This window comes from Chlamydotis macqueenii, chromosome 1 (genome assembly GCF_036417535.1).
Source record: "Chlamydotis macqueenii isolate bChlMac1 chromosome 1, bChlMac1.mat, whole genome shotgun sequence".
Taxonomy (NCBI): Eukaryota; Metazoa; Chordata; class Aves; order Otidiformes; family Otididae; genus Chlamydotis; species Chlamydotis macqueenii.
The window spans coordinates 113188427-113212721 of record NC_141556.1 but is presented as its reverse complement, the minus strand read 5'-3'; the positions used below and the strand labels follow the sequence as shown (position 1 = coordinate 113212721).

General features: G+C 38.8%; 1 protein-coding gene across 2 annotated transcripts; it reads right to left on the bottom strand.

Moving 5' to 3' along the window:
* Positions 1–24240, bottom strand: GABPA (GA binding protein transcription factor subunit alpha). 2 transcript variants are annotated; one of them, XM_086764140.1, is made up of 10 exons: positions 23925–24240; positions 20607–20707; positions 18742–18886; positions 17554–17638; positions 11876–12121; positions 10157–10351; positions 9300–9356; positions 8093–8233; positions 6532–6724; positions 1–2921 (listed from the first exon to the last, which is right to left on the bottom strand). In XM_086764140.1, the coding sequence occupies exons 2-10, from the start codon at positions 20681–20683 to the stop codon at positions 2693–2695; spliced, it is 1368 nt and encodes a 455-aa protein (XP_086620266.1). In that variant the 5' UTR covers positions 20684–20707; positions 23925–24240; the 3' UTR covers positions 1–2692. The 2 variants fall into 2 exon arrangements, with proteins under 2 accessions (XP_086620266.1, XP_086620275.1); XM_086764149.1 differs by lacking the exon at positions 23925–24240 and adding an exon at positions 23424–23534.
* Positions 24241–24295: the final 55 nt, after the last annotated feature.

The window sequence follows — 24295 nt, the reverse complement described above, 5'->3', positions numbered from 1 at the left end:
TTAGCTGTATAACATTTTTATTTTACTATATTGACATTTTATGCACAAATATTTTATCAGAGTAAAAATAGAAAATAATTGTTTCATGTAAAATTACAAAAAAAATGCAAAACACAAAAGAAATACATAATTATTAGCAGAGTATAAGTGTCTTTATTTAAAGAGTAAAAAGTATGCAAAAAACTTTCTGTTTTACAAAAAAATGGGAATATTCTTTCTATGTTTTCCTTCTGGCAGCAACAGAACAACCTTTGACAATATATTCTACAACTTTTATTTTATTGAAGACATCAAGTTAGTCACAGATTTCTGCCTCAACTACCGAGAATGTGACAGTGATTTTATACTGTTTGAAGGATTCCTTCTTTACTAGTTAGAACACAGCGGAAAAGCAGATGATCCCACCACAAAGAACCCAAAGACTATCATAGCTACTGAAAAGCTGCAAAATAATCATCAGATGTATTTACAAAGAAAGTGTGATACCAGAAGTTTCCCCTAGAGGGCTTACGTAAAAAGAATGCCCAGGGGAATAAAGTATTGATATTACATTTCAATTTTGCTGTAATTTATTCTCCCACAGTCCAGTCTGATCTAGAAAGCTGATCTTTTAAGCTTCTCTTCTTTTTGTACTGTACTTAACTAAAAGAGCCTCTCACAAACTCTGCTAAATAAAACTAGTGATTTTTATTGGACTTTGTAATGGAGCAGTGACACGTAGCCGCTGCCACCCAACTATCAGCTTCACCTTATTCTTAGTCAGCAAACCTTCATCTATTTGCAGAAGTCTCCTCTGGTGGTGGCATCAGACTACTGTAACAGTAATAAACGGACTGATGGTTGACCTCTTGTGACAGATGCATTTACACATCTTGCTCAGGGTTTAAGGTTTTTTTTAAAAACAAAATAAAACCAGCATGCTCAGTAGATGAAGTGCTTTAAGCACTCAAGAATGAAAACAGTATTAAGAGTTACCGAAAGAATCTGGCAAAAAAAAGAAAAATTATAATTGTGGTGCTGATGAAAAAAAGTAGGCTATAACTACATGCAAGATTTCTAGTTAAGCAAAAGCTATCTGCAGATGAACATCCACCTAGAAACAAAAGCTCTGTCCTCAATGCGTCTTTAAAACAAACGTGAGGCTTTTGTGTTCTTTGCCCTCTGCCTGCAACTATGACCATTCCTTTTCAGATCAAGAGCAACAGTCCAGTGCTCTCGCTACTCAGTATAAACATATTTGATTTTCAGAACCTCGCTGTACAAGCACTTTTGATTTAGGATTGAAGAGCAGCTCGATCTCTCACAGAATTAAAGGCTTTCCCTTATCTACGTGCATTTTAAATGTTACCAGAGGGGGTTTCTCTTTAGATACAGCTGGAAAACATGCATGGTGACATAATATTTATACGGTTTAATAACGTGTAGGGGCAAAAGCAAACCCAAAATCGCACCATTTTCAGCCAAAGAAAAATAGTCTAACAGCATCAGTACAGAAGCTCAAAAGTTGCTGCCTACTTTTTACTGCATGTGTAAGTTTGCATGAAGTACTCTCCATATTTCAGATTTCAGGAGGCATTCCATCTATTTCTATTCATCATCCAGACTTCAAATTGCACCCAGCTCTGGAGCATGCATTTGGCTTATGAAGCTGCAAAAACACAACTTGAAGTTCAGAAAGAAATTAATTTTAAATTAAAATTACAAATCTTTGTATTTTAATATATGTCAGACTGTACAATAATTTGAAAATCAAACTTCAGCTCTCTGTAAAACTATTTTCAACTTGCATTTTGTTTCTAAACAGGGACTACTGACTGTGATTAACTTAAGTCTTCAGTTACTAAGGTTGATTACGGTGCAAGTATAAGCACCTTGCAGAAGAGAGCATTAAAAAAATCCCCACCAATACAAACTGCTCTTTGGGTGAGGGCTATTTTTCAAGTTTTCAAATCACCTGATGGGGGCGTGGAGGTGGAGGGGAAGAACTTTGTTTTCGCTTTTTGTTAAATGGCTAGCGTTAACGTCTTTCAAAGCAGGTAAGTACTTGCCCTCATATATGCATATTATCTACATATTACAATGAAAACTCATAATTGGCTTCTCACCTAAGCCAGATCTAAACCTGGATCTCCTTCTTCAGCACTGATCTTCAGTTCGGTCGTCTTATTTTCCTTTGCTTATAAACACAGAAGCTATTTTAAGAACCTGATGCTTTGTAACGTGTAATGTGTCTTTCTGCTCTGCTTGATTAAATGAGAATAATGAACATGTTTAACTTGGAAAGCATCAAATGCCATTTGGTAGTTCAGCAGAGAACAAAAGACTGCAAAGGACTGAGTTCAGACTGCTTGCTGCAGATACTTCATTTTTGTTAAAAGCACAGCGAAAATTACTTTGTACAGCTGTGGACACAGAATGTTGACCAGTTCAACCTTCCTCACCAGTTTCAGATTGCATACCACAGAGGCCCTGACTCAAAGTTGCAGAAGTTGTGGTGATCCCTTAACTTACACTGAAATATATGCTGTTAAAAGATCCAAATTTATGCAAGTCCCAGTTCTTTGTAGAAAATCATGCACTATATTGTACTGTCAAGAAACAGAAGAAGTTTCCAATTCTGATAAAGGTAAGAGCAGCAACTGCTCTCGTTGTATATGAAAGGCCTCAGGCTGTCGCTTTCAGTTCCCAGTGCTTAATTATCTTTCTCTGTTTGCAGCGATGCTGTAGCTAGCGCCACTGCTGTAACTGGCTGTGCAATGCCATGGAGCTGCATCTTGGCTAGCTTCTTCTGCTCACATTCTGTGACCAACCGATTCAACTCTGCTGCACTGTATCCAATGAGAGTTTTCAAGTCGCAGACAAATTTGTACACAAACCTCTTGCCTTGCACTTTGCAAATCATGTCTCCATCATAGTAATACCTGTAAAACAAACAAACAACAAAAGAAATTAATGTAAACTTTCATCATTGGTAACTTCCATACATAACAGTCATTTATTCAAGGTCATTCAGAGGCCAAAATATGAATCTTTTTCTCATCATGACTCTCATCATTTCATATACCAAGGGAAGAGGGTTGAAAGATGTCTCTGCACCTTAATACGTTAAGAAGAAACAAAACATAGTATTTTATAAGCCGTAGGAAGCGCCAGTTCAGAATGAAGGCCTACGAGCAGTTTAAAAACAGCTTGGGGGTATGTGTGTAAGTTTTAGACAGCCCTTTGCCTTAATAAGAAAATGTTGTCTCCCTCCTCCTTGTTGTCTTTTGCTTTCTTTACTCTTATCTTTGCTTTTCTGAGGAAAAAATTCATGTTGGAAACAGTCTGAAAATTAGCATTGTAGATTCTATGATCCTAAAGCAGCCATTCTCTCTCTATTTTTTGCAAAGATTGAAGTAAAACTATAAAAGCCTAGTTTGTTTTTTGTTTTTTTTTTTGTATAGTTCATATGCTGGCAAAACTACATCCTTTGCAATAATTTACAGCTAAAAGTGACTTCTCTAACTATGAACACTTTTTACATCATGTCACAGAAGTGTTATCAGACTAAGTAGAAATGCAGTAAAGGTAATAAAGTCTGTGTGACCCACCATACTCCAGAGACATTATACATTTTCAGGTAAGACCAACAGAACAGAAGTTAGAATTTAAAGTTTCTTTGCTGTTCTTATCTCATTGCAGGCATTAATAGAATGTACACTACATTTCTCATTAAGAAAACTCTGGGACATAACTTGGACTTGATGAGCTTAACAAGCTTGTGATAAATTAAAAACAAAAACAAACAAAAAACAACCACCAAACGCCCCCAAACAAAAAAAAAAAACACAACAAAAAACCAAAACCAAGCCTTCCCCACAATTTAATTTCCTCAAAATCATCACCTAAATGTAGTAAAAAAACAGCGCAGACTTCTTGACTGTTTAAAACTCAGTCCTCTGAGTGATGTGCTTATAAAGCAAAGATTCTCACTCACCAGCAAAATTAAGCCAATTAAAAGACTAACTTTTTTCTTCTAGCTCTAATGGAATAGAGCTGCATACAGGAAATTAATTATTTTTTTCCAAGTCTCACTTCCCCACTGAACAATTAAATAGATGCTGATTTTAGAAAATTTACCAAGGTGTATGTAACAAAAAAAACCTGCTCTTCCCTTTTTCACCCTCCTCTAGTTTCTTACTGCCTGGTTTTCCTACAGCTGGGCAGAAGATCTAGCACATTTCCCAGTAATATCAACATCATTTTCCGAATTAATCAACAACTGACACAATAATTTCAGTACATTATTAAAAAAAACAAGTTACCAGTTTTGTTGTAACAAAACTTTAGTTTGACAACTGTGTTTACCATGGGAGTAGCAAGAGGCATTAAATATCCCTTCAGACATTCAAGTGTTAGAAAACATGTCAATATTGATGCAGCTGCCAAAATAGCAACATTTTGAGAAACGTAATTTCTGTAATTCTGTTACTAAAATACAAATGCAAAACTTCTCTAATAGTGATTTATGCAAATTACTGTGCAGACATCTGTTTAATATCCCAGTGATAAAAACATTATTCTAAAGTTCTTCAGATGCCTTTGAGATCTTCTGTGGAGTTTCTTGATAAAACCCAAAAATCGTTAGCGTAATTTACATAATTTTGATGTTCCAACAAGTTTTCACATATACCTTCAGCACACAAATGGACAGATTCACAAAAACAGATTGGAAATACTGGAATAGTATTGCAACAAAACAGGCAGGGGAGCACCTCTACTCCTCTGGGCAGGAGGTCAGACCAGAGGCCTCCTGAGACCCTTCCCACCTGAGAGATTCTACGATTCTATGAAAAAAAGTAACTTTCTAATTTAATATATAAATAATGCAAGAACAACCTTACAAGAACAGACTAAAGATCTATCTATAACAGGATATGAACTCCAACAGATCAAAAGCAGATGCCTAAGGAAAAGCATGAAAGTACAGTAAGCATATAACAATGCTCTTCCTTGCTTTCAATGATCTGGGGCTCAGGAACTTCTAGAAGTTGCATCTTTCCATACTTAACATCCTTCAAAATACTTCTCTTTTTCATTAATTTGTCCACTCTCCTCTAAAACTCATAAAACAATTCTGGCACCCACAATACTGTGCCTAAAGAAGTTATAAGGCAAATGAAAGAGTATAGTTAAGTTGCTTATCTGGTGCCTGCAAGTTTCTTCTGATACCTCCTGTTAATATAAATGAGACACTGAGCAGTCATTCGTTACCGATGCTATGCCATTCATGGTCTTCTAGACTTCGATCTCCCGCCGTGAAAGTACTCATTCAGCATTACACATACTGATATTATTTAAATCCTCCCTAAAAGACTAAGGAAAAGTCAGCATATGGTAACCTATCATCATTCCTCATAAGAGGTACTTTTAAATAGAATTCGATTTTTTTTTTTAAACAATGTTAGATTAGTTTATTTCCTTCTAGAAAAATACTGTAGCCAGAAGTGGAAATGCTGAAAAGTAAATCTTAGATCCCAGATGTCAATCAATATGCAACTTTACTTATATAAAAAGAGTTCTTAAAACTGCTTAAATATTTGCAGTATTAGGCAATAAATATCTTTACTGAAAACTAATCAAGAGAAATAGATTTAACCATATTAGAATAAGAAATGAGAAGTTCAGTCTTAATGATTTCAGAGAATTTGGATGAATCTTCAAATTATTCCAGAGGTCCAAAGAATCGGGGAAAAAAGTAGTCTAAAACTCAGATACTTGCATTCTTCCCTCTCCTCAAGCGCATCACCTACAATGATTCAATAATACAAGTCCCTTTTACCAAGGTCAAACTAAAAAATCATGCCAAAATAAACAGCCTGAAACGCTTCCACTTCTTCAGATGATAAAAGTTCACTATGTTAGAATCACAACAACTGTTGAAACTTACCTGTCAACTCTATTTCTAAATTTAACATCCCTACCATAAGGCTAATGGAATGGATGAATGAATATCTGAACTTAGAAACAGTTTTGTTACATACAGAAAACTACTACTGATTACATAATTACAGAAAATTATCCACGTTATACCATAACAAAAGCAACAGGAACACAAACCAGGTAAACTGTAAAATATAAAAATAATGCATTAACTCAGAGTATTCACATATTTCTGTACCTTTTATCAATAATGAATATTGTTTGCCACCTTACTTAAGCATAAATGCTGAAGATACATAAAAAATAAACATAATTCTGAAAGTGAGCTACCAAAATTAACTATCATGCCAGGGTTCAATAATCTTGAAAAAAGAAAAATATATCTTCAAATGTTCAATAGGTTATTGTACTAGCTTCTTTAAAAAGACCCAAACAAACCAACAAATACCTTACCCCTGAAACCAGTATGATCCCATGGGAAGAAGGAGCTTCAGAGATCTGTTTATCCCTTCACTTAAAAATCCACAAGTCTTGCATTATGATAATTAAAAATATACAGCCAAGTAAAGCAAATCATTTCATACCTGATCAGTTCCTGAAGTTTCTTACCTCAAAGCCCGACTAAGTTTCTCATAGTTCATCGTGGGTTTGTTTTTGCGCTGTCCCCATTTTTGAGCAACCAGTTCAGGCTGATTCAGTTTAAACTCTCCTTCATCACCAACCCAAGAAATACAGTCTCGAGCATCTTTGTCAGTGAGGAGTTCTAATAAAAACTGCCACAGCTGGATCTGGCCGTTGTTTCCTGTCGAAACAGGGACAAGAAGATCCATTTCAAGTAGTCCTTTTTACATTCCCCTCATAGCTAAAAGTTTTCAACTAACATTAAAGCAGATCACATAGAATACATGATAGAAGAAAAAGCTGCACTTAAAATTAATTTCTTCAAATTATTCTTTTACAAGCATTTTCCAGCAAAGTCATCAGTATTAATCTATTAAAAAAGAAAGTAATAAATATAGGGGGAAAAAATAAGTCACAGTTTCTCATAAATCTGTCCCTAGAAAGCAAGAAAAAATTATATAACACTGCACATAGTCATTTGGACACATACCTATCCCTGAAATAGAACAGATTTAGCAAGAGCTGCTCATTCCTCTTCAGGCATATACACATAAATATTTATATATATGTAATAGAAGTTGTTTTTTCAAAAAATAGCTTAGTGTCCAATTTTTAATGTGAAATATTAGAAATACAAAAAAAATCCCCCAAATCTCTACTTACATCAATATAACATCTTTCATGTCCAATCATTAACATTTCTTCTAAACTCAAGTATCTGCAGTTATGTTTCTAAATTCTCAGTGAGATACAGATAGCAGACCTAATGTCTAAAGGGAGAAATGCAGAGTATTCCTATTGACCTAGTTCCAGTGAGAATCTTGGCCTAAGAATCCCGAATGACATCATAATGGACTTTTACGGAGAGTTTAAAACAAATAAAAATTCAAGAAGAAGCAGAGAAAAGGATTTAACAAAAAAAATCATCACAGTAGAGAGAACAAAAGCAAAAAATGACAGCAAGAAAAAATAAGATAAAGAAATTAAGATGTTATTAACAATCAAAGAGTATGTACGAATAACAGTAATTCCAAAAATAAATCACAGATTTAATGTGTGGTTTTCCAGAAGGCGCATTCATTTAACAAAACCGGAATCTGAAACTTGCTAAATTCTGAAGTCACCAAATTGGAGGGGAAGAGGAGATGACCAAGTAGAGCAAGTAGTAGCTAGGCTAGAGTTCTACAACATAACAGTTTATTTCCTCCCCTTTCTGCAAATGCAAAGTGGAAAGAAGTCAAAAGCTTGAATAAATGCTATGCAGAGGTTTGAGAGGACAAACAAGTGATAGGAAGAGAAAAAATTTTATGCATCTCATTTACTGAAGGACTCAAAAGCTGTGGCACCACATTAACATACTGTCTGTATGAGCTAACCAACCTGCCAGATCCGCGTGTGCTTGTGATATATTTTTGTACATACAGCCCCTTTCGTATCACATGGACTTCCACAAACCTCACATTTAGTGACAAAGATGTGTTCTACAAAACTGTAATTCAAATTAATGAGCGTTTACTGCGTTTGCATTGAAAAACAATGGAGACAATACCTGTTCTGTTCCCAGGGGAACTTCTATCTTCCCCAGAGATCCTTGGAGCTCTCTGTACTTTAGCTGCCTTTGCACTGCTGTTTATTACCTTAATGGTGGTTGGGGTAGCAGGCTGTACAGACGCTGGAATAATTTGCACAGCTGTAAAGCAGAGAACATTGCAGAACATCAATTATAAATTGCTGGCACAGAAATAAGCATATATTATTTATTACCTGTATTATCATAACATCTATGAGCAATTATTTCTTTGCTAAAATGACATACTGTGTAAGTCACAATGCTAAGAATAATGTAAAGACTTTTCACCTCTTACAGTGGAAATTGTGGTTTTAGACTTGTCATAAAGGTGCCACATAAAAACATGCCATGATGTTTTACAGATAAAACATCAGCTTTAGTTTACTACCATGTGTATTACATGTTTCCATTAAAAAACCCTCGCGTGCCTAATTTTTTTTATCTTTATGCTGCTCCCATATGATCTACCCTAATGCACTTTCCTATGTAGTCACTGTAGAACCTCCTCACACCTGCTATTCAAACCGCAATTAAATACCTTTCTATTGCAATGGTGTAAGAGGATGCAAAAACCCACTCTACTTCAACTAGACACAAACCCAGGATGTAATACACAGTTTACCTACTTAACATATACGCTGCTTACAAGTCTTCTGAAAATTGATTCATTTTAATAATTAATGACACTGCTTCAGCTGGAAGAATGAGTTTCAAGTAACTGGAAAGTCACTTTAATGTATTTTTTCTAGTATTAGTTTCTAAACAAGTTCTCACTTCTACACTCCCTTTCAATTTTCAGAAACATTTTATTTTGAAATCCTAACATTTTAATATATCCATTCATTAATGCAATACATAACCTAAAAAAAAAAAAACAGAACAACTGAAGACCTCAAGTATGTATCCTAGACAGCTTATTTCAAGACACTGGAAAACCCACCATCCAAAATAAAAGTTAGAAACATTCATAGTTCAGGTCATACACCACCTTTCAGACAATAACAAAATATCAAGAAAACCAACATTTTGCTTTGAAGTTTAAAATATACCCTCTTCCTTTCACCAAGGAAAACGACACTCTCAAGTGATTTTCTAAATGTTGTACTATTATAGTGCTGAACTAAAGGACAGTGCTAAACCTGCAAACAATTAATTGTGTGAATCAACTGCTGGCAGAAATACTTACGCTGATCAATAGTAACAGTTGCTATTTCTCCAGAGTGTTCTTGGCTAGCTAATACATCTGCAAATTAGAAAAAAAAAAACCACAAGTTTTCATTTAACCCACAAATTTCAAGTCACCTGAAAATCAAAACCTTTCATATTTCATAAAGAAAAAAGTATCAGTTTGCAAGAGACATGCATAGCTCAGGTCTTACGAGTGGAGACATTTAACATCCGTCATTCAATTTTTAGAAATAGGTATGTACATGGTGAATTTCAAGATATCTTATGCATTCTCCCTCCCCTAAACCCTTTAGCTATATCATGTAAATGAAGATGGAAATAGCTCTTAGTCTGCCAAGTTAAATCCAAGCATGGTAAAACTGAAGTGCATACATATATTATTGTACTATGCACATACAATGCATCACTTATTGGTTCTGTTGCATATAATCGAAGGATTTAATTGCCTGTGCTTAATAATCTTCACTTCTATATGACACAGAGATGTACATTAAATAACTCATAATCAATATTTAATTACAAAACTGTCGAATTCAGGAGATGCACAAACTAAAAATCTTTATTAAAACAAAGGAGGAATCACCAGTCACCACTTTCTCTCTATTACTTATGAAGTTTGATGAAAGACAGGCAAACAATGTTTAGTATGCTGACACATTTCATAACAGCAGACATTCTCACTAATACCTCCTGTTATCTTGTATTGATGCCCTCATTTTTACTGCCAATATTAAACAGAGAAGAAACAACTGCTCACAGTGGGATTTATCTTGAAAGAAAGGAAGAAAAAAAAAAAAAAAAAGGTAATGAGAGAGGGGAAATAAGTAAAATCAGTTACAGAAAAATCTCCCATACACTTTCGAAGGAGCTCCAAATGGCTCCAGAGGATTTCTCCTCGCGGAACACGCTGGAAGAAGTCTTCTTGACTGAGGCTGCAGAGCTCCCGCCCGGGAATGCTGAGTGCATTGAGGTCAATGTCAGTCATGCTGAACTCCTTCATAACCCACACCACCCAGTGGAGCACCTGGTCTGTCGACCACTGCACTGGGTCTGGGAAAAGAGAGACAAAGCTGTAAATATCCCATTACATACCACAGGGTTCCTCCTCACTGAGAATACAGAGCTTGTCCTTATCGTAACTGACAAGAAGAATGAAATACAACTGGCTACTGACCCACAGCATTCAAACAGGCATAAGCCAGAGTTCATTTTTTGTACGACCTTTTCAAAGGCCTTTTAAAAAACTTTATTTAGGGAGTTCTTGTTATCTTTTTTTTTTTTTTTTTCCTAAAGGGTCTGGTTCTAGACCAATCAGTGCTGCTATTCAGTTGAAGTCCTTGCAAGGATGGTATGTTTTCAATTATATAGTAACTTCCACAAAAGTAAATATATAACACCAAGACGGGCAGTTACCATGACCAAATCTGACTGAAGGGAAAGCTGCCTCCTCTTAAACTGCTGATGGAGTGGTATGGCTTGGTAGTGAGATGGAAGGGGCAAAAAAGGGATTTTCTTTAGTGAAAGCTTTTACATCAGAACTACGCCCAAGATTTCTCAAACACAGAAAATAATTATTTTTCTTTTTCCATAGGTCTTTAGTTGCAAAAAAGAGTAGTCTCACACCAGGATGCTCTTCCTCAAATATGTTGATCAGCATGTGATTATGATGAAATATTACATTCTAAACTCATTCATACTATTCCAGTTTCTAAACTATTTAAAATCGTTAGTACCATCATACGGGGTTTGGCTGGGATAGCATTATTTTTCTTCATAGCAGCCCATAGGATCCTGTGGTTCGGGTCAGTGACTGAGTGTTGGTAATATACCAATGTCTTAGCTACTGCTGAGCAGTGCTTGCACACAATCAAGGTGTGACTGACTAGAGGTGGAACTTGACTCGACAAATAAGCTCCTACAATGGAAGAAGGCCCAAAGGAAATGGGCAAGAGTAAAGTGCCCACGCAGTTCAGAAAATAATGCAAAGAAGCTGACTTTATCTCAACAAAAAGGAGGCAGAGGGTGGCCTTTGTTTTAGGTAAACAGCTATCAACAGCTGTGTGGATCAACTGCTGGTATAAATGTCTCCCTGAGTCAGCCAGACCAGCACATGGGGGAGTGAATACACTGCTCAGCCCAACACAAAGTACACAAACCAGCAACTAACAAAAGAATTTCAAAACGAGCAATGGGCTTGGGCTGGTTTCAGCCCATGTATTCCTTCTCGGCATCCATAAAAAGAGCTTTATCACTAACATACACATTTTTAAGGAGAGGAGGAAGAAGAAAACTGCTTCCTAAAAACTGCAATGACAAGAAGGTTATGGAGCAAAAGGCACTACTTTAGTAAAACTATTACAAGCATTGATTCTACTTCTCTTTAGCCTTCTCTTACGCAGATATTTGCACTGTACCCTCACCATAAGAAGCCTTCTCTGAGGTACTGGAGCACTTTAATTATATAACCAAAATTAATTACTATTTATGAAAAAACACCAATCCCCCAGAAAAGCAAAAGAACCCAGCCCCTACATGAACACATGCACACATACATACAGAGTAATGTATCATTACCATAGGGTATTCCAAGGCGCTCCTGCTCCTTTCGGTAGCCTTCCAACGCTGCAGCCCATCGTGTCACTTGTTCAGAGGTTTCATCTGAAATTGTTGTAATATGTTTTGTTCCATCCAAGGTTATCACTTGAGCTTCCTCAACAAGGTGAGCTTCAGCCTCTGCATGATGAGCATCTGGATCAATCACTACCTCCACAGTCTCCACAGGCTTCACAATTTCAAGTATATTTAACTTGGGCTCTATCCCTAAGTACAGAAAGAACAAACACAAAACTTAAAGATAGCAATGCAAATATGTCAAAAACACTGTTTTAAAGCTTTCTGATTAATAGGTGCTACCATACTTAGGAAAGAAGCATGACAAAAGCATCATAAAATTTCTGCAAGTGTCCTAAATTAGAATGAGATATTCTATTATACAATATATACTTTAGTAAGGTGAATACAAAGCTGTCCCTCTTTCCTCCCCCAGTATTGCAGCTTCCTGTTCTATGTAGGTGATCTATTTCATATATCTTGAACAGAATGTTCAGCATGTGGACATAAAGAACAAGTATTTTGGTTTGTAAGAAATATAACGAATCAAAGCAAAAAAAAAAAAAAGCAAAAAAAAAAAAAAAGCAAATCCCCCAAAACCAGAACAAGCATCCACCTTTTTCCCCAACCAAGAGGCATTTCTTTCAGCCTTTACAATATTTTCCTGATATCTCTGGGGTCCACACACAGGAGTTAACATTTTCTTTCAGTACCCTGCAAGAGGCAGTGTGTTCAACAGCAAGTTAAAAGAAAAACTAGAAAACTCTTCATGTTTTAAGCTTCATCAGTTATTCACGTTTTGGTTTTATGTCTGTCATTTAAGACATTAGACCACAGAGTTGGAAGATGTGTCTGTATCTATTCTGCAGCAATAAAGAACACATTCACTAATGCTACTACTGCTTTGTATCACCACCTTCTCTGTCGTCTTCTGAGAAGGTATTTTGACCAACTGGTGCCTCACCAAATTTCTGACACTGTATAGAAGATTTTTCTTGTCATTATAATACGCTGAACAAAAAAAAAAAATAAAATCTTTTAATTGTTGTAACATATAATTTCCATTATGAAAACAACTAATAATCACACTTTTTAAAGACACTTTTATCAAACATATTTGCACATTAAAAAAAAAAAAATCTGTAAAATTCCATTTTATTATGACTTGGAAAATCTTGACTAGGGTTAGGCAGTTGAAAATAGGATTCACAGAACATCATAAGGCCAGAATAACTTCAGTATCTTGTGCTGTAAGGTATCACTTTGTGTCCCTCCCACCTAATCTAATTAAAAGTCAATGTGACATGGTAGGTTCTGTAGGTGACAGTCTTAAAACCTAAAACCATATTTCGTTTACATTTTATAATGTACTACTTACCAGTAGTACAAGTAAGAACAAACCAAGTCTTTTTCAGACAAGTATTCCTCCAGACTTTAAAAGGAATTCAGCTTGAGAAAAATATTTGACCGGGAACACTACAAAGACCGTAAGTACAAGATGCAGCAATATTAAATTAAGAAAGTGAAAACAGATGTAGACAACCAGTAAGTGGTTATTAGATAACAAAGCGAACATGAAGATAAGGCAAACAAGTCCTTTACTTAAGAGAGTGTTTTATCTAGGCCATCTAGGATTAACGTGCGCAGCACAGGTTTGTTTTAAAGTCAGATAGAATGGGTAAGGGAAAACAGTAAGGGTTCTATATTATATTCTGGTTTTGATCTTCAAAAATGAAAAGTAAGGAAAAAGCTTCTAGAGAGAAAAATTCACTATTGCTCAACAAAATAATTCACTGACTGTCAAATAAATACATACCAAAAGAACTGTGAATCTACTGCTTTATCCATAATGAAAACACGGAGATCAAAGTGATGATTCTCTGTAGAGGAATGAGCTTACAAGTAAAAATGTTGTGAAGTAACAGTCTGCCACCTGACCTACCGCAACGTCAGATCAACATTAATTCACTGGGTTTGTCTGCATCTCTTCTCACATCTCTCCATTCACCTACTGCATAAGGAAACAGATGTCCAGTCTTCCTTGGACAACATGTAAGTTGAGGAACACAAAGTGACAATGTCACACACCCTAGAAGTATAAACTGGTACAAAAAGTACAAAAATTCAAAGACATTAGCTATCAAGACATGTCCAGATGCTGCTAGTACATCTAGTTGCCAGTACACTGCTAATTGTCTGAAGCTAGAGAATACACTAGGGTTAAGACTGACCTACAGGCAACTAAAGATAGGGTCAGAAACCACTTTACTGTATTTCAAGAAAAAACACGCCTATCAACCTTAACAGCTTAAGGATGGCAATGTGTTTATCTGTTATTATCTGTAGTCAGCTAGACAGGAGAAAGTCTTGATCAGATATAACTTGTGTCTGGATTAAAAAAAAAGACCAAAATATTTGCCATGGTGGTCTTCAAAACTGAAGCTTTTATCAAATTATTTGACATGCGATGCAACGCAGTGACTCAGACCTCCACAGACTTGCAGGAGGCTTAGTTCAGAGCAGTACAGAACAGGGCTGCACTCAAAACTGCTGTTCTCACAACGGCAGGAAAACCACATACACGTCCACTATTCAAACCAGAAGAAAGGAGTTAAGGCAAGGTGGACTGACACAATGGTCTTTCTAGTAAAAAGAATACACAGGACTGATACTTCATGTGCTGTAGCTTATATTAAGATATATTTGTATGAAATGCTATAAAAGAACTACAATTGATTACATTTCAGCTGGTGTTTATTCCTTTGAATTTACAGATGGATAACCAAAGTTTGATAAGAACACTTGAACTGACATAAGAGCTTGTCTCTTAAGAAATAGGAGAGTCCAATCCATCACAAGGATTAGCATCCCTGATTACTGCTAGCTGAATTCTATATGTTATAGAAGTTGGGGAAAAATAAAAATAAGTAAATAGAGAATCTTTCAGTACCTCATCCATACAAGAGAAATACGTGGAAGGCATAAGAAGCTGTTTTTTACATCTGGCTCAAAGGGACATGCAGTCAGAGTAACTAACAGCTTCCCTGTTAGTGATCTAAATATCTTCCTTTTATTATTTATATCCATGCTGTTCGTTTTCTGATATTCTGTCCTGCCATATTTTACTTGCCTTCAACAGCTAGATTTCTTATGAGTTGCTCAAGTGTTAAGTATCACGGCCTGAAAAACAACACTGAGGATCGTTCTGAAGTTATACAAAAATATGTAATACTGAGGTGTTTCTTTTAAGGAGAGAGAAAAAGGAAAAAAAAAAGCTCCTTGGATGTGGTTGAGTCACTATCCCTGGAGATATTTAAAAGATGTGTAGACGTGGCGCTTAGGGACATGGTTTAGTGGTGGACTTGGCAGTGTTAGGTTTATGGTTGGACTCAATGATCTTAAGGGTCTTTTCCAACCTAAATGATTCTACGATTCTACGGTCACGCACCTCAGTTTTACATGAAAGAAGAAAAAAAAAAAAAAACACAAGAAGAAAATGGAAGATAATAGTGAAGATAATCACCACCTGCATCCTTCTGAAAATGGAAGCTGAGCACTGCATATGACAAGTTACTGGGCGTTAATTAAGAGCAGTTATTCTGGTTCTCTGAAGGGTATTTCTACTCTATTTTTAAAGCCAGAAAGGTAGTTCAAAAGCTCCATCACACACAAGGAACTGAGGATTCAACCTAGCACTAGTCACCTGACACTCAGAATTAAATGCAAATCATCAGTCTTACTTAACACTGTTAATAAGAAAAAGGAAGGCTTTCTTCTGTCTAATCTACACTGAAGCTATAAAAAAACAAAATACGCTCCCCAAATTTTGCTAACGTGCTTTGCTGACATAACTTAAAACAGACGATCAAAGATACCCTACTCTGGTAGGGACTTATTGTCACTGTTTGTCCAAAAATATGGCAACAAACATCTGTAGCTGTTCCCAGAGTCCAACATGAACATTGTCTTCAATGAGTGGTAGCAGTCCTTCCAGTCAAGACATATAGAAGAGGCCAAGGAGAAGAATAGGACAAAAACAATGAAGCTACTAATTCCTGAGGATTCAACAAGAGGAAATCCTGTCATACCTGATAACACAAATAAAAACTATGCATCAACAAATCCCTGTCCACCTGGTTAATACTCCTCTGTCACCAGGGTTTACTCTGACTTCTCATTCAAAGAAAACAGACATTAGATATCGATCCCAGCCTTTCATACCAGTTAGCTACACACACTCTCAATAATCCAACGGTTCACAAAGCACACAAGCTCATTCACCTGACAAAGATGAAATTCTCACCTATCTACCATTATAGAATCATAGAACAGTGTGGGTTGGAAGGGATCTTAAAGATTACCTAGTTCCAGACTCCTGCCATGGGCAGGGACACCTTCCACTAGACCAGGCTGGGCAAAGCCCCGTTCAACCTGGCCTTGAACAATTCCAGGGGTGGGGCATCAAGAACTTCTCTGAGTAACCTGTTCAAGTGCCTCATCACCCTCATAGTGACAAATTTCTTCCTTACCCTTAGTCTAAATATACCCTCTTTCAGTTTAAAGCCACTACCCCTTGCCCTATCACTACATGCCCTTGTCAAAAGTCCCCATCCAACTTTCTTGTAGGCCCCCTTGAGGTACTGGAAGGCTGCTGTAAGGTCTCCCCGGAGCCTTCTCTTCTCTGGATTGAACAGCCCTAACTCTCCTAGCCTTTCTTCATAGGGGAGGTGCTCCAGCCCTGTGATCATCTTCATGGCCCTCCTCTGGACTCACTCCAACAGGTCCACGTCCTTCTTCTGCTGCGGGCTCCAGAGTTCGGCACAGTACTCCAGGTGGGGTCTCATGAGAATAGAGTAGAGGGGCAGAATCACCTCCCTCAACCTGCTGGCCACGCTTCTTTTGATGCAGCCCAGGATGCGATTGGCTTTCTGGGCTGCAAGCACACATTGCCAGCTCATGTTGAGCTTTTCATCCACCAGCACTCCCAAGTCCTTCTCCTCAGGGCTGCTCTCAATCCATTCTCCACCCAGCCTGTATTTGTATTTGGGATTGCCCTGACCCATGTACAAGACCTTGCACTTGGCCTTGTTGAACTTCATGAGGTTTGCTCGGGCCCACCTCTCCAGCCTGTCAAGGTCCCTCTGGATGGCATCCCTCCCTTCCAGCACGTTGACCACACCACACAGCTTGGTGTCATCACCAAACTTGCTGAGGTTGCACTCTATCCCACTGTCCATGTTGCCAACAAAGATGTTAAACCTAGACAAAAATCTTTTGCCTGCTTAGATACTTGGTCTCATACTGTAAATGTCACTATTTGACCCAGGTTTGTTGGAGGTTTTTTTCATCTGTTTTTGGTTTTTGTTTTTGTTTTTTTTTTTAACCTAGAAATTCATACTAAAATTTCAAAAACATGAAACATGAAGCTGTAGAAAACATTTCCAACAGCATCAGTCCATGTCATTTATTTTAATTACTACTATTTATAACTACAGTACACAATGAAAGAGACATTCTGATGCTATGTGACCATTCAGTGATTTTCTCAATTTTACTGCTAGAAACAGTAGGGGATTAGGTTTCCTCACAAGCACTCCTACAGTATTAAGTTGTCTGTACAACAGACAAACAAAACTGCTTACCTTGCCTAGATATTACTTGTACACTAAGTTGCACTGTTCCGTCTGTTTTTACTCCCTGATCAAAAAGGCTTCGATCTGGGTCCAGCTTGACAAAAGAAAAAAAAAAATTGAAAATATGTTTTAGTTTCACAGTTATAAGACACTTATCCTCCTTTAAACTTCATAAACACTTAGTATCTGCAGCAAATTCTTCTGAAGAAGCATGAAAATATTTTTAATACTATGTAGACATAGTACATGACAAATAATTTTATCGAAACTTGAAACCCGCCACTCTGTTCTGCTGAAGGTAGTTTCACTTACAGGGACATTTTTTAACGTAAAATGCAATGCAATGTCTCGAAGTACCTTCACTTTGTGAAAGGTACCTACAGCTCCTTTTCTCAGTTTTTAACACCTTCATAAAAATTCTTGTCTTTAAAGCAGTATTCTCCCTGTTGTTTCTGGAGAAGCCACAGGTGTCTAATTATAACTACACAGTTAAACGCAATGCAAAACAGTTATACTGTCTAACATGTGGTGATGCCTGTAAAAATAAGGGGGCAGGATTTCTTGAGTAATGTTTTGCTATCTATGCACCTGAACAGTATAAATAACTTCTCGCTTTACTCTGATTTTAAACAAGATTAGGCTCACAGAAGTTAAGGCAGCAATAAGTGTTGTGAGCTACCTCAAGGGAAGAAACTATTGCCATTGTCTGTTGGTGCGTAGATGTGGGAGCGTAGTCCAGTTGTTAGAGCTCAGTCTCAGACCCTACCGCGTGCTAGGCGGAGAGCTGACTATTGTTACCGTTTCCGTGCTTTTATACTCATAGATCCTCTAACCACCACCAGGTGTCCCCGATCTTGCTTTCCTTGTCTTAGAAAGTCCCTTATTTCTCAATCCCATGGCTTCTGATATTCATCGCCCTCAACAGTTGTCCTCAATCTTCTTTCACTTGCAAGGTAGTACATTTTGCTTTCTTACCTCACCCCAGGAACCCTGAGAGTATTTTCATTTTACTCACGTTGAATTAGTGTGTACGTATTAAAGGGTCTGATGGTAATGAACAGGATATAAAGTTAAACTCTTAATTGTAATTAATATACCAAATGAAGTATGAATTCCACAAACAACAGGAGAAAGGGGCAAAGTATGTAAATTGCTTCTCCCTTAAGAGGTCAAATCTTTCATAACCTTTCAATTTACCTGGATATCTTGCAGGCATATTTCATGGGCATCCAAGGAACACTGCAGTCTGGGTTCCAGCAACTTCTTAAGATTTCCAATTGGTTCATTGATGTCAATAGCTTGACTCACAAATTCTGCTGTGGTGTAGGTTTGCTCAACGATGCTTAAATACCAAATTAATACAACAAATAATTACCTACATGTTAATATAGAAGGTATAGGAAATCTTAAAAAAAAAGTTAGAGGTAAACTACATTAAAAGGTTATACGAAATCTGGAGTCTTAATTCCAGGCAGAAAAACTCTTAGATTGAGCAGAGAGTGAATTACTAAATTTGGTCCCATTGATTTTACAGCTGTGTAACTCTCCTTTTACCCTGTTGCAGTTAAAAAGCTAGGTTAAACAGTAAGTTTATTTTCAGATCACTGTTTTCAAGAAACTAAGTCACGGTTAGTATGTTACACATTATTAACTCGCATGCAGAGTAAACTAATTCCATTTGTCTTGCCTAGACTGTCTTTAAATGATATTTAAGTTAAAAATAAACACAGAAACTTAACATCATTTCTGCTCTGTTAAAAACAAATGACTCTGTATAACAGTAGAGCAATGGACTGAAGAAACAGAAAGGTTCATCTCAGTTACAGAAGGATATACTGAAGCCGAAAGGTTTGCAGCATGTAAATGTAGACACATTGCTACAGACATGAAAGTAGGGGAAGTGAATTACTAAGAACATAGCAAGAGAGAAACAAAATGGTTTGGGATTTAAGCAATTAAGATTGAAGATTATGATAACAGTATAGTGATTTCCCACAGTGGTTACAGTTAAGTTTCAAGAAAACCATCATTTAATTAGATAAGAAACAGAAAAACTGAAGAGAGCACAAGCAAAACCAAGAACTTTGTATCCAGTGTGAGATATGTTCACCTGATTCGTGTTAATGTGAAGCAATACTAGGGTTGCATGGTGAAATGTGGCCCTCTTTGTATATGGAATCTTTGATTATCCTGTTTGTTCTTATACAGCCACAGGCTTAGGGGAAACAGGAAGATATTTACATAGTTCTGTAAGTTTTGTTTAAAGTTATAAACGTATTTGGGAGGTTTATTTAAGTTATTAAAAATGTGCTTGGCAGGATTCACTCCTGCCTTAGTAGTTTGACATAATTAAGGATTTTACCTGCTTAACAGCGCTGTTTGCATAAGAAGGACACTTGACAATGGAGCAAACAAAAGGCCGGAAAAGCGGGCTGGGGGCTGATGACCACGGACACGTAAACAACCCCAAATATGGGAGCAGCCGCTTCTGTACTTTTAGCCAATTAACACCTGTATAGCGGCTAGTGATACGCTCTTGGCCAATCAGTACCTGCCACGAACGGTGTGAGTAACCAATGGAATGTAGACTGTGAGCTCCCAAAAAGGAGACAGGCACGATGGGGGGACCGGGAGAGGTTATAAATACTGTAATTGTAAACAAAGGGGTGTGCGTCTTGGTGGAGCGAAGACTCCCTGCGCGCCCAGCGCTGTTTGCTTGTTTCTATTCAATAAATTGGAAACTATAATTGGAATCCTGTTTTGGGACTCAACTCATTTATAACACCAGCAAGCAAGTTGAAAAACCATGGAAACAATCAACAGCAGGATTGTGGAGATCATACTGAGCCAGGTACTTCTGCCAGTTTAAAGTTACTTCTTTCGCCTAGCTAGAAAACACTTCTACGTATTTCATAACCATGGCCATCTCTGAAGGATTACACAATATCCAATAATAAATCTGAATAATCAAACTTAGTGCGTACAGCCACAAGTCTGAAACCAATTAAAGAAAGTAAATAAATTGCAGCTTAAGGACGCCAAAGAGCAAAGGCAGTACATACCTTTCTTCAGTGCACTCTTGTTTCTCAGTTCCATCAATTTCTATTTCTATCAGCTCCTCTGCCTCTCTCTTAGTCATGGCTAAAATGTCTTAAGAACAGACCTATGAACAAAAAAATTTTTTGGTAAGTCACGGAACAACAAAACTAGATTATGGGTTGTGTCCTAGAAAACATCTTTTAAAACAAATACCAAGATAGCTTTTTACAGACAGATCCATGCCCTATAGAATACTGGAGCCTGTTGGAACGTAAAGAGGAAAGAAACAATTACAGCATCTGGTCTGTAAAGACACAGTTTGTATAACATTATGTTTCACCAACCATCCCATACATTGTAAGTATGAAACAGATACGATGAAGAACTGGGCCAAACTATACTATAACAGTTTACAATAAATAACACCACCAACTCGCAGGAAAAGGAGAAGGAAGCAGGAGTACAGAGGAAAAAAAAAAAAATCACAGTAGGAAAAGCAAAACATGCTGCTATTTAAATATCCACAATAGAAGCGACTAGCAAGGTTTCCATTTCTGGATCATTCTTTCCCAGGTACTACTCTATCCCAAACCCACCTGTTAGTAAGAGAATTTATTAAAGACAAGTTACTAAGGGAACTTACCAAACTTTAAAACTTCTCAAAAGCAAGAGTAACCAACTAAGTTGTACAGTTGTTACAGAAAAGGTTTAAAGAAATTAAAACTACTCATCTTATTAACTCCTTCAAAAATTATTATGTAAAAGTAGTTTTGAAGAAATCAAGTGCTGCACGTGATCAATCTGTAAGAAGCTACCCAGGCTAGACAGGAAGTAAATAGTACCTCGTGAATATCTCACCACTAGAAGCAAAACCAGAATCTGTTCTGCTCACAGATCCGCCTCTGCGAAAAGCCCCTAACTGCCAGGGTAGGGTCTGCTGAACTGGAGTAGCAGCGTTCACTGAACAGGGAGTCCAGTTCCTGTGAGTTCAATTCCTGTATCACTTAATCTTGTATGTCATCTTCATGATAAATGGGGAAGAATGAAACACCACTTCTGAAGAACACAGACAACTTAGTAACTAAACTAAACAACATTATTAATTAAATATCTGAAAGAACTGACACCTGCATGGTTACAGGTGATCCGGTTGACTGTTAAAAAGATTTTTTGAAATTAAGGTTTGAGTAAAGTCACTTACTGAAAACTCCCAAGAAGGCAACTGGTATCATTAAAAAAGGAGAGAAATTCTTTGCAGTATTAGCAATCAGGTTAAAAACCCCAAACATCAAAAGTAAGTAAGTTATCTTTTTTTTTTTTTTTTTTGGTGAGGGAGTCTACCAGTAAGGTCATAAAAGGATTTAGGCTAGGATTTCTGTTTCTTGATGTATTTATAAGTTAATTATTGAGAAAACTGTGCAAATTTGCAGAAAGAACTCACCATCTTGAATGATTTCTGGGAGAAAATATTCAATATTGGTTAACATACAGTGATGCGTAATGAGTAAATATTATAGCAGCTTACTAACTGTAAAGAATTAGGTAAGACATTTTGAAGTTCCTACAGATTGGACTCCAAATTCACAGCTGGACTAGTAACTGTTCACTCACTCTTCACTGGCGGTCTGCAGCTGCATCTCGCAGGCTCTAATACATTTCTGGTTACCCTGGGGAGGTCAGGGAGGAGAGCACAAGAACAGACAGCAGGTACAGAAAGAGGAAGAAAGACGGTTCCACTGAGTACAGATGCAAACAAGGGAGATGATGGGTGGAAAGAATAATATGAAAACATGTATAGTCACTAACAGTTCAGAGAAACCTAATGGGGAAAGTTATTCACTCTTTCATACACTAGAATGTAACTCCAGATGATATAAACATTTCACGCAGAGTCTAGCGAAATTACTGCTACAGGATGATGCAGAGATTGAAAGCGTACATAGCTTCAGATGGGACTAAACTTCCTGAGCCTTCCCTGAAGGCTACTGAGAAACAAGAGAACTCAAACCATCTGGCTTGCTAAGAGGGTTGATGTGGTGGCCACACCACAACAGCAGCGCTTCTTTTGAGAAACACATAAAATTATGCTTGAATTGTGGAAGGTATAGCCTCCTGATTTCTGTTTGCTTTTATCTTTCCTTCAACCTAAAAAGCCCTATCTGTTATCCAAGAAGGAATCTGACCATAACGCCTGACACAGACCACCACTACTGCAAGAGAAGGCATCTGTCAACAAAGCCTTTTTTGACTTTGCATGACAGCCTTGTGCTATGCCAGTACCTTTTATAGTTTTGCTTGTGCACTCAGGGGAGAAGTCCCATTGTTCTGTTAAGAATTTTCCCTAGAACACAAGGAATTAAGCGAGTAACAAGCCCATTATGACACGGGCACAAACTCTACTAGTAGAATGGGCATTTGTTATCTTACCAGGTCATTGTGAAGCGGGGGCGATTACCGGAGCCCATATGCATTAGCAACTGATACTGAAGCCCAGTCACCGGAGATGGTTGCCCTGAGAAGCTCCGGTGTTCGTGGAGCACTTGGTACTACCCATCCCTATTACTGTTCAAATTGGCAAATATCCACACAAACTAGGTAACAAAGCAGACAGCTCATCCTTCACAGATCAGCCTTTAGAAGTTAACAGCCAATTCGGATTTAAGATAAAGACAGCGGACCACCAAACGGGAGCGGAGACTTTGCCAGATTTCAAGTGTTCTCCTTCCCCACGGGCGGCCAGAAGCTGGAAAATCAATCCGAAGCGGGGCAGGTGGCTGTGCAGCACGTACCTGGCCGAACACCAGGAAGCAACCTACGTAAGACGCCGAATACCCACTCACGTTTTGACCCAAAATAAGTTGGGTACAAGCGGCGGTAAGTTTTCATGCCCCGAGAGGACTCCCGGACCCCGGGCCGGGCCGGCCGGCTGGCAGGACCTGCGGCGGGCGGCCCTCCCCGCCGCGCTGCCCGAGGCGCCCTCCCCGCGCCCCGCCGCAGCCGCCGGCTCCGTGTCCCGCTCGGGCGGCGACCTGGCCCGGAGGAGCCGAGGCCCCGCGGGACGGGGCCCGCCCGCTCCACCGGCCGCGGGGCCGCCGCCATGGGTCCTCCTGCGGGCGGGCGGGCGGCGCAGCCAGGCCGGCGCAGACCCGCGGCCGGGCGAGGCCGCTCCTCCCCGTAGGCCCCGGTTCTTCCCCCGCCACCCCGCCCGCTCCCCCCCACCCCCCTCCGCCTCCCCGCGGCGCCTCGTCGTTGTTTGAACCCGAAACGGAAATGAGACTCGCGGCGCCGAGGAGAAACGGAAACAAAACACGGGCCGGGCCGCCAGGCCCCGCCGCGCTCACCCGCTGCCGCCGTCCGCCGCGCCGGCCCCGAGGGGAGCGGCCGCACGACACCTCCCGCCGCGGCCCTCGCAGCTCCGGCGGGTCCGGCCGCCGCTGCCGCCGCCCCGAGGAGGCCGTCGCGCGCTCGGGATTGGGCGGCGCGGGCCCGGGCGGGAAGGGCACGCCGACACCGCCACCCCCCGCGCAGGGCCGGGAACTACAGCTCCCGGCGGCCCCCGCGCGCAGCCAATCCGCGGGCGGGGGCGGGGCTGGCGGCGCCCGCCACTCCGGCCGGTTTCCCCTCACCCGGAAGTGTATCGCCCTACTTCCGGCGGCGACGGTGGGTGGTGGGCTTTTTTCCCTGCTCCGTTTCCCCCCCCACCTCCTCTCCT

What these genes read in the sequence shown, in the direction of transcription:
- GABPA (XM_086764140.1), bottom strand. Translation starts at nt 20,683, where the DNA reads ATGACTAAGAGAGAGGCAGAGGAGCTGATAGAAATAGAAATTGATGGA. An exon ending in CAAGAGTGCACTGAAGAAAG is followed by an intron (nt 18,887 to 20,606) that starts GTATGTACTGCC and finishes TTGGTATTTAAG; the next exon opens with CATCGTTGAGCAAACCTACA. An exon ending in GCGCCTTGGAATACCCTATG is followed by an intron (nt 10,352 to 11,875) that starts GTAATGATACAT and finishes CTCTTTTCCCAG; the next exon opens with ACCCAGTGCAGTGGTCGACA.